This window comes from Myxine glutinosa, unplaced genomic scaffold, assembly GCF_964187855.1.
Source record: "Myxine glutinosa unplaced genomic scaffold, kmMyxGlut1.1 SCAFFOLD_873, whole genome shotgun sequence".
Classification (NCBI taxonomy): domain Eukaryota; kingdom Metazoa; phylum Chordata; class Myxini; order Myxiniformes; family Myxinidae; genus Myxine; species Myxine glutinosa.
In genome coordinates this window covers 90,568-103,517 of record NW_027616968.1, presented here as the reverse complement: position 1 = coordinate 103,517, position 12,950 = coordinate 90,568, and the positions used below count along the sequence as shown (strand labels likewise).

At 31.5% G+C, this 12,950-nt stretch overlaps 1 protein-coding gene across 2 annotated transcripts in view; it reads left to right on the top strand.

The window, feature by feature from the left end:
- LOC137426689 (glycine receptor subunit alphaZ1-like) overlaps positions 1 to 12,950 on the top strand; it is a 115,889-nt gene that overhangs the window by 29,788 nt on the left and 73,151 nt on the right. For both annotated transcript variants that reach the window (XM_068115480.2, XM_068115487.2), the window contains one exon: positions 8,628 to 8,695. In XM_068115480.2, coding sequence (XP_067971581.1) covers positions 8,628 to 8,695 — 68 coding nt within the window. The remainder of the gene's footprint in view (positions 1 to 8,627; positions 8,696 to 12,950) is intronic.

Sequence of the window (12,950 nt, the reverse complement as noted above, 5' to 3'; positions counted from 1 at the left end):
ATTTGTACCATACCTATATTTATATCACAATATCACATATTTGTACCATACCTATATTATATTTATATCACATTTATACCATACCTATATTTATATCACACATTTGTACCATACCTATATTTATATCACATATTTGTACCATACCTATATTTATATCACATATTTGTACCATACCTATATTTATATCACATATTTGTACCATACCTATATTTATATCACATATTTGTACCATACCTATATTTATATCGCATATTTGTATCATACCTATATTTATATCACATAATTGTACCATACCTATATTTATATCACATATTTGTACCGTACCTATATTTATATCACATATTTGTCCCATACCTATATTTATATCACATATTTGTACCATACCTATAACTATATTTATATCACATATTTGCACCATACCTATATTTATATCACATATTTGTACCATACCTATATTTATATCACATATTTGTACCATACCTATATTTATATCACATATTTGTACCATACCTATATTTGTATCACATATTTGTACCATACCTATATTTATATCACATATTTGTACCATACCTATATTTATATCACATATTTGTACCATACCTATATTTATATGACATATTTGTACCATACCTATATTTATATCACATATTTGTACCCTACCTATATTTATATCACATATTTGTACCATACCTATATTTATATCACATATTTGGACCATACCTATATTTATCACATATTTGAACCATACCTATATTTATATCACATATTTGTACCATACCTATATTTATATCACATATTTGTACCATACCTATATTTGTAACACATATTTGTACCATACCTATATTTTTATCACATATTTGTACCATACCTATATTTATATCACATATTTGTACCATACCTATATTTATATCACATATTTGCACAATACCTATATTTATATCACATATTTGTACCATGCCTATATTTATATCACATATTTGTACCATACCTATGCCTATATCACATATTTGTACCATACCTATATTTATATCACATATTTGTACCATGCCTATATTTATATCACATATTTGTACCATACCTATGCCTATATCACATATTTGTACCATACCTATATTTATATCACATATTTGTACCATACCTATGCCTATATCACATATTTGTACCATACCTATATTTATATCACATATTTGTACCATACCTATGCCTATATCACATATTTGTACCATACCTATATTTATATCACATATTTGTACCATACCTATAGTTATTTCACATATTTGTACCATACCTATATTTATATCACATATTTGTACCATACCTATAGTTATTTCACATATTTATACCATACTTATATTTATATCACATATTTATACCACACCTATATTTATATCACATATTTGTACCATACCTATATTTATATCACATATTTGTACCATACCTATATTTATATCACAATATCACATATTTGTACCATACCTATATTTATATCACATATTTGTACCATCCTATATTTATATCACATATTTATACCATACCTATATTTATATCACACATTTGTACCATACCTATATTTATATCACATATTTGTACCATACCTATATTTATATCACATATTTGTACCATACCTATATTTATATCACATATTTGTACCATACCTATATTTATATCACATATTTGTACCATACCTATATTTATATCACATATTTGTACCATACCTATATTTATATCACATATTTGTACCGTACCTATATTTATATCACATATTTGTCCCATACCTATATTTATATCACATATTTGTACCATACCTATATTTATATCACATATTTGTACCATACCTATAACTATATTTATATCATATATTTGCACCATACCTATATTTATATCACATATTTGTACCATACCTATATTTATATCACATATTTGTACCATACCTATATTTGTATCACATATTTGTACCATACCTATATTTATATCACATATTTGTACCATACCTATATTTATATCACATATTTGTACCATACCTATATTTATATGACATATTTGTACCATACCTATATTTATATCACATATTTGTACCCTACCTATATTTATATCACATATTTGTACCATACCTATATTTATATCACATATTTGTACCATACCTATATTTATATCACATATTTGAACCATACCTATATTTATATCACATATTTGTACCATACCTATATTTATATCACATATTTGTACCATACCTATATTTGTATCACATATTTGTACCATACCTATATTTTTATCACATATTTGTACCATACCTATATTTATATCACATATTTGTACCATACCTATATTTATATCACATATTTGCACAATACCTATATTTAAATCACATATTTGTACCATGCCTATATTTATGTCACATATTTGTACCATACCTATACCTATATCACATATTTGTACCATACCTATATTTATATCACATATTTGTACCATACCTATAGTTATTTCACATATTTATACCATACCTATATTTATATCACATATTTGTACCATACCTATATTTATATCACATATTTGCACCATACCTATATTTATATCACATATTTGTACCATACCTATATTTACATCACATATTTGTACCAGACCTATATTTATATCTCATATTTGTACCATACCTATATTTACATCACATATTTGTACCATACCTATATTTACATCACATATTTGTACCATACCTATATTTATATCACATATTTGTACCATACCTATATTTATATCACATATTTGTACCATACCTATATTTATATCACATATTTGTACCATACCTATATTTATATCACATATTTTTACCATACCTATATTTATATCACATATTTGTACCATACCTATATTTATATCACATATTTGTACCATACCTATATTTATATCACATATTTGTACCATACCTATATTTATATCACATATTTGTACCATACCTATATTTATATCACATATTTGTACCATACCTATATTTATATCACATATTTGTACCATACCTATATTTATATCACATATTTGTACCATACCTATATTTATATCACATATTTGTACCATACCTATATATATATCACATATTTGTACCATACCTATATTTATATCACATATTTGTACCATACCTATATTTATATCACATATTTGTACCATACCTATATTTATATCACATATTTGTACCATACCTATATTTATATCACATATTTGTACCATACCTATATTTATATCACATATTTGTACCATACCTATAGTTATTTCACATATTTATACCATACCTATATTTATATCACATATTTGTACCATACCTATATTTATATCACATATTTGCACCATACCTATATTTATATCACATATTTGTACCATACCTATATTTATATCACATATTTGCACCATACCTATATTTATATCACATATTTGTACCATACCTATATTTACATCACATATTTGTACCATACCTATATTTATATCACATATTTGTACCATCCTATATTTATATCACATATTTATACCATACCTATATTTATATCACACATTTGTACCATACCTATATTTATATCACATATTTGTACCATACCTATATTTATATCACATATTTGTACCATACCTATATTTATATCACATATTTGTACCATACCTATATTTATATCACATATTTGTACCATACCTATATTTATATCACATATTTGTACCGTACCTATATTTATATCACATATTTGTCCCATACCTATATTTATATCACATATTTGTACCATACCTATATTTATATCACATATTTGTACCATACCTATAACTATATTTATATCACATATTTGCACCATACCTATATTTATATCACATATTTGTACCATACCTATATTTATATCACATATTTGTACCATACCGATATTTATATCACATATTTGTACCATACCTATATTTGTATCACATATTTGTACCATACCTATATTTATATCACATATTTGTACCATACCTATATTTATATCACATATTTGTCCCATACCTATATTTATATGACATATTTGTACCATACCTATATTTATATCACATATTTGTACCCTACCTATATTTATATCACATATTTGTACCATACCTATATTTATATCACATATTTGAACCATACCTATATTTATATCACACTAGGGCATGCCCGTACTATATATATATCTAAAATTATATCCCCCCCCTCTATTTACATGAAATGGTTTGGTCCCTTCGCAAAGCCAAAGCGAACGGCTTGCGAGTACGGTGACAATCCACCCCTCTATTTACATGAAATGGTTTGGTTCATGAAATGGTTTAGTCCATTCGCAAAGCCAAAGCGAACGGCTTGCGAGTACGGTGACAATCCCCCCCCTCTATTTACATGAAATGGTTTGGTCCAAAGCGAACGGCTTGCGGAGTTTGGTAAAGAAATCGCCATAGCTCGGTAACTACTTCTCCGATTAATATGAAACCTTGAAAAGGCACATCCTCGGGTCCCCAGCAATATACCTGGCAAGTTTCAAGTATATCGGACCCGTGGTTGTCGAGAAACAGCGGTCACAGACAAACGACAAACACACAGACAAACACACAGACATACAGAGATTACTGGAATTATAGATAGATATTTGAACCATACCTATATTTATATCACATATTTGAACCATACCTATATTTATATCACATATTTGTACCATACCTATATTTATATCACATATTTGTACCATACCTATATTTGTATCACATATTTGTACCATACCTATATTTTTATCACATATTTGTACCATACCTATATTTATATCACATATTTGTACCATACCTATATTTATATCACATATTTGCACAATACCTATATTTAAATCACATATTTGTACCATGCCTATATTTATATCACATATTTGTACCATACCTATACCGATATCACATATTTGTACCATACCTATATTTATATCACATATTTGTACCATACCTATAGTTATTTCACATATTTATACCATACCTATATTTATATCACATATTTGTACCATACCTATATTTATATCACATATTTGCACCATACCTATATTTATATCACATATTTGTACCATACCTATATTTACATCACATATTTGTACCATACCTATATTTACATCACATATTTGTACCAGACCTATATTTACATCACATATTTGTACCATACCTATATTTACATCACATATTTGTACCATACCTATATTTACATCACATATTTGTACCATACCTATATTTATATCACATATTTGCACCATACCTATATTTATATCACATATTTGTACCATACCTATATTTACATCACATATTTGTACCAGACCTATATTTATATCTCATATTTGTACCATACCTATATTTACATCACATATTTGTACCATACCTATATTTACATCACATATTTGTACCATACCTATATTTATATCACATATTTGTACCATACCTATATTTATATCACATATTTGTACCATACCTATATTTATATCACATATTTGTACCATACCTATATTTATATCACATATTTGTACCATACCTATATTTATATCACATATTTGTACCATACCTATATTTATATCACATATTTGTACCATACCTATATTTATATCACATATTTGTACCATACCTATATTTATATAACATATTTGTACCATACCTATATTTATATCACATATTTGTGCCATACCTATATTTATATCACATATTTGTACCATACCTATATTTATATCACATATTTGTACCATACCTATATTTATATCACATATTTGTACCATACCTATATTTATATCACATATTTGTACCATACCTATATTTGTTTCACATATTTGTACCATACCTATATTTATATCACATATTTGTACCATACCTATATTTGTTTCACATATTTGTACCATACCTATATTTATATCACATATTTGTACCATACCTATATTTATATCACATATTTGTACCATACCTATATTTATATCACATATTTGTACCATACCTATATTTATATCACATATTTGTACCATACCTATATTTATATCACATATTTCCACCATACCTATATTTATATCACATATTTGTACCATACCTATATTTATATCACATATTTGTACCATACCTATATTTATATCACATATTTGTACCATACCTATATTTATATCACATATTTGTACCATACCTATATTTATATCACATATTTGTACCATACCTATATTTATATCACATATTTGTACCATACCTATATTTATATCACATATTTGTACCATACCTATATTTATATCACATATTTGTACCATACCTATATTTATATCACATATTTGTACCATACCTATATTTATATCACATATTTGTACCATACCTATATTTATATCACATATTTGTACCATACCTATATTTATATCACATATTTGTACCATACCTATATTTATATCACATATTTGTACCATACCTATATTTATATCACATATTTGTACCATACCTATATTTATATCACATATTTGTACCATACCTATATTTGTATCACATATTTGTACCATACCTATATTTATATCACATATTTGTACCATACCTATATTTATATCACATATTTGTACCATACCTATATTTATATCACATATTTGTACCATACCTATATTTATATCACATATTTGCACCATACCTATATTTATATCACATATTTGTACCATACCTATATTTATATCACATATTTGTACCATACCTATATTTATATCACATATTTGTACCATACCTATATTTATATCACATATTTGTACCATACCTATATTTGTTTCACATATTTGTACCATACCTATATTTATATCACATATTTGTACCATACCTATATTTGTTTCACATATTTGTACCATACCTATATTTATATCACATATTTGTACCATACCTATATTTATATCACATATTTGTACCATACCTATATTTATATCACATATTTGTACCATACCTATATTTATATCACATATTTGTACCATACCTATATTTATATCACATATTTCCACCATACCTATATTTATATCACATATTTGTACCATACCTATATTTATATCACATATTTGTACCATACCTATATTTATATCACATATTTCCACCATACCTATATTTATATCACATATTTGTACCATACCTATATTTATATCACATATTTCCACCATACCTATATTTATATCACATATTTCCACCATACCTATATTTATATCACATATTTGTACCATACCTATATTTATATCACATATTTGTACCATACCTATATTTATATCACATATTTGTACCATACCTATATTTATATCACATATTTGTACCATACCTATATTTATATCACATATTTGTACCATACCTATATTTATATCACATATTTGTACCATACCTATATTTATATCACATATTTGTACCATACCTATATTTATATCACATATTTGTACCATACCTATATTTATATCACATATTTGTACCATACCTATATTTATATCACATATTTGTACCATACCTATATTTATATCACATATTTGTACCATACCTATATTTATATCACATATTTGTACCATACCTATATTTATATCACATATTTGTACCATACCTATATTTATATCACATATTTGTACCATACCTATATTTGTATCACATATTTGTACCATACCTATATTTATATCACATATTTGTACCATACCTATATTTATATCACATATTTGTACCATACCTATATTTATATCACATATTTGTACCATACCTATATTTATATCACATATTTGCACCATACCTATATTTATATCACATATTTGTACCATACCTATATTTATATCACATATTTGTACCATACCTATATTTACATCACATATTTGTACCATACCTATATTTATATCACATATTTGTACCATACCTATATTTATATCACATATTTGTACCATACCTATATTTATATCACATATTTGCACCATACCTATATTTATATCACATATTTGTACCATACCGATATTTATATCACATATTTGTACCATACCTATATTTATATCACATATTTGTACCATACCTATATTTATATCACATATTTGTACCATACCTTTATTTATATCACATATTTGTACCATACCTATATTTATATCACATATTTGTACCATACCTTTATTTATATCACATATTTGTACCATACCTATGCCTTTAATCTTATCTTATTTAATCTTACAACCACTACATTGCATTTTTTATTTGTTGAAAACTACATCTCACTCAAGTACCCTCTGAAGTATATACAATTTATAGGCCTGTGTATATCATATTATTGGAGGTAATAATCCCACTCTACATGAGCCTTGATCTGATAAATGTATATATTTTAAGGAAGGTGAGAATTGTAGATGCAATCTGCTGGTCATTTAAATGTAGTTCATGTTTAAAGGGAATAACACAAGGTAATGATGTCATTTTTACATCAGACAGGATGGGACAGCCATAGCGCATTTACCTTAATCATAATTTCATCGAATACGAATGAAAGGCCTCAAAGATGCACTTTGTAAAACAAGATAATGTCGTTTCCGTTTCAGTAATAACAAAGGGTGGGAAAGCCAAGCATTTTTGGTCAATAATTCGTTTTCATGTTAGTTTAATTTTTTTTTAATACCTTACTGATTATTCCCCAGGACCTCCAGTGAACGTTAATGTCAGCATATTGATGCACAGTATCGGCTCCATCTCTTCAGCATCCATGGTACGTATAGCCTGGTATGCTGTCAATCACGGCCCATCATTAACCAGACCTTTACAACTGGTGCACAGAATAAATGCAACTGCCATAAAATACCATCCACATGAGCATGCATAACCTGCAACAGGAAACGTTCGCAAAATGATATTTAAAAAACTGAGCTGTAAATTTGCCAACTTTTCAATTCAGGTAATCAGGTGGGCTTCACTGGGTATATAAGGTATATACTGTACATTATAGTATAGACTCACTCACTGACACACAGCCCCGTTACAATAACCTTTCGTGTTTCTTCGGGAACGTATGAGGCCAATGTCACCCTATTAATTCCCACGTTTTTTTCATTGAAAAGTCTTGAATAACATGTCAGTAATGATTTGTATATATATAACAAAAGTTAACATGTCTAATCATTGTTATTAATTTATCTGTGAACAGCAACATAACCATCACGCACAGACAAACCTGCTTTATCTAGTTATCTAGTACCGTGGCCGACTTCTGGTGACATTCATGATCAGATTTCTCCAAACATCCCAATCCTGAACTGCTTCCGGAAACTCTGGCAGAGACAGCTTGGAATCGCAACCTCTACCCCATCCATCCAGTGCATAAAAAGGTCTGCCTCTTCCTCTTCTTCCCTCAACCATACCCAGAATGGTTGACTTCTCCAGACTCTCCTTTTCTGCACACACGATGTGTCCAAAGTATGACATTTTAAGCATCAGTCCGTCTAATGTACACATGGTGGTATAATTTCTTCAAGAACTGATTTGTTTTTTGTTTTTTCTTGAGATTCATGGAATTTTAAACATTTACCTCAAACACCACATTTCGAAACTGTCAATCTTCTTCCTTTCTTTCATTTTCCCTGTCCATGACTCATATCCATACATTGCAACTGGAAATACCAGAGCATTCACCAGCCTCCCTTTGGACTGGTTTGTCACATCTTTGTCTTTCCATTTCTTTGTCCATCCTGACATGGCTGTTCACCCAACGCTAACTGTCCATTAATCTGTCCTCCACATTCTCCATTCATTTCATTCTTCGAACCCAGGAAAAACATTCCACTATATCCACACGAATGTTTCCAAATCTGGACAGGTCGATCTTCTCAGTTGGCAAGAGTTTATTATTTTTTAGGTTTAAATAAGGACAAGCTTTTTCACTTTCCTTCTTCTTTTTCTTCTTCTTCCTCTTCTTCTTCTTCTTCTTCTTCTTCACTGTTTGCAGCAGTTTCATCAAGTCCTCTTACATTTTGCCAACAGCGTGGTATTGTCAGCATACCTTACGATGTTAATACATCTTCCTCCAATCCTGTCTCCAGTCAATATGTCATTCGAGTTTAATTTCCTCTTGATGTACTCATTATACAAATTAACAAGTAAGGGGAGAGAATACACCCTGTCTGACCCTTTTCCAATTCCAAACCATTCTGTCTCTCCATATTCTGTTCTTACCTGTAACTTGTTTCATGTACAGGCCTATCAGACATATCAGGTGCTCCGACATCTTCATTTCTCTCAGCATAATCCACATCAATTCATGATCGACTCAAGCTTTGCGATAATCTATCAAACAGAGATAAACCTCCTTTGATAATCCAGTGGCGGACACGAAAGCTCACTGGCGTGAGGGCATCATTCCACGCACCAAGTGGGCGGCGGCCACGCCCGAGGGGTAGGCGTGGCCGCGGGATATACACCGGGCGCGCAGCCCGGCGCGCTCCAGTGCTACAGTTGAGCTCTTATAAGAAAGACTCTTAAACTCACCGCGTTGTCCGCTTCCTTCTTGTTGTACAAGTAAGCGCGCGTAGCACCGCGCTTCAATCCCTTGCTCTTACCATGATCCACCTCAGATTTGAGATTTCTCTATTACTCTTCTTCTGGAACCTGCTTGCTCAACGACCATTCCTAGCTCAATGAAGTCTTCTATTCTGTGTTGAATGATCTTTAGTAGGTAATATCTTGCTGGCATGTGAAATCAAAGCAAGGTTTGGTTATTTGAACATTCTCCATTTCAATTTTGCAAAATATCCGTTTCAATCCGATGTGCCATACTCTGGTTTATGGAGCGTTGGTTCTGCCGAAGCAGTTTCCACATCAGGGGTCATGCTGGGTGGTTTTCAGTAGTTAGGGATTAGGATTTTGGCCATTGTGCCGGTGATAGCTCGCCTACACTTCGCAAAGGACACTGTGCCAAGATCTTTAATGTCCGCCAATAATGCCCGCAGACGGGACGCAACTTTAATGTCCATCCGAAGGACGGCACACACATCGATGAATCAACCTACCTGTGAAAGACCGGGATGACAGGTTAGAGCTGGGCTTATATTTGAACCCAGTCTAGACAGCCTAGAGGCGAGTATGCATACTTCTCTGCCATCTTGGCAGCCCTTTGCAAAATAAACCTTTGGATATATTAGCTCAATGGAGTACTGCTCTCCCCTTTAGGCTGGTGCACCAGCATCACATATACTGTATGTCTCCTAGATTATGTAGAATCTAAGCTTTCAAATTTTTTAGAATCTCCTGTAATGAGGCTCAAATACAATGTCAGTTGCTTTCACATCACAGACAGGTAAGTGGTCTCTTTGTTTTTAACCGCCTCTTTTCCATTATTCATGCTACATCTGCTCTCTCTTCCAACCCTCCCGAGTAAATGAAGAATGCTTGTGTTCTTCCAGTAATCTCATTTTGGTTAAACCTCCAAAATCCAGGCTGACTGCACACCTCAACTCCCCTCTTCCTCACTTCTCGCGTCTGTGGAACAGCCTTCCAGAGGCCATTCTTTCCCAGTGTTCCCTCCAGAGCTTCAAGCAGTCAATGCACTGCTACTTCATGTCAATGTACTGCTACTTCATGTCAATGCACTGCTACTTCATGTCAATGCACTGCCACTCCCAAACTGACCCATGTTCTTCATTACCCCCTTAACCCTTCCAAACCGAACCCTCTTATACTTGCTTGTTTCAGTGTTTCGTCTCCTTCTCTCACTTTCTTCCTTTCCTGTTCCTTTATTCCCTTGATTTTGCTCCCAATTGCTTCCCTTCCCTTCTACCCCACTGCCAATTTAACATTCTCTTTTATGAGTCTTGCTCTTGTAGAGAGAGAAAAAAAAGCAGGTTAAATGGACTGAATCTTTCGATGTGAACGGGCTGCCTCTTTCCAATAGTTTGGTTTTCCATGTCGGAGGAGTTTCAATGTTTTCTCCATAGCAGACCATTTAATTGTTGGTAGCCTTTGTTACCAAAACATGCTAGAATGCTTCGGAAATGATGGCCTTTATTATCAAAACATGTTGGGGTGCCTGACACATCTATTTGTCATTGTAGTGAAGTAGTTTTATGCTTTTTGAATGTTAAACATCAAGCAAGGAAATTGCACTTTCATTTTTTAAAGTCATTGGTATGACTCGGCAGGGGCTCGAACCACAGACCTCCGAGACCCTGGGCAGACGCTCAAACCATTACACAAGCGAGTCTGGTGAAGTTGAGATGAAACCATACTATTCTGTCAACCCGGAGGTACCTAGGGCTGCTGTGTTTCTGGGGTTTATGGTGGTACGATTCAAAAAGTGTCTGTGTGTTTTTGTTGTTCACTGACGATGTACTGTACAGTGATAGGAAGTCATAAACTTTTAATTAACGTTTACAGGTGGTGTAGAGTGGTAAGTGTTATATTTGAAAAAAGGGCGCACCGGGGTAGAGGGACAGTGACCTTTTTTCTTTTTCTTTTTTTTTGTATACGAGATCGAGGCTCGTGTAAGAGCTAACATCAATCACTAACATCAATCACTAAAAAAAAACGGACACACAAAACATACAATAAAGGGAGCGAGAGACAAGATGGGGAGAGAGAGGGAAGGACACAAGTACAACAGCAGAGAACGGGGACATCGGGAGATCTGTGGGAGGGAGAGGGCTTGGCGGGAGGAGGCATGGGAAGGGGGTGGGGGTTTGGGAAATGTACTTGGAGAGACCGAATATAGGTTTTTGAAACGGAATTTGTTTTGCAACAGCATTTTGTTGACTCAGTAAGACATGCCTTCTTCATCATATATTTAAAACGTGCAAAATGACAAACTGTACTGTAGGCTACTACTGCATTTCTTTGGAGGTCGGTGAATTGAATTTTCGGATCAGATCAGACCGAGAATCGCAATTTCTCAAACGGCTTGCTTATAACGCATATCACTTCTAAGTACGAATTTAAATTCAAACAACATAACAAAAAGGAAAGATGATAAATTTAAC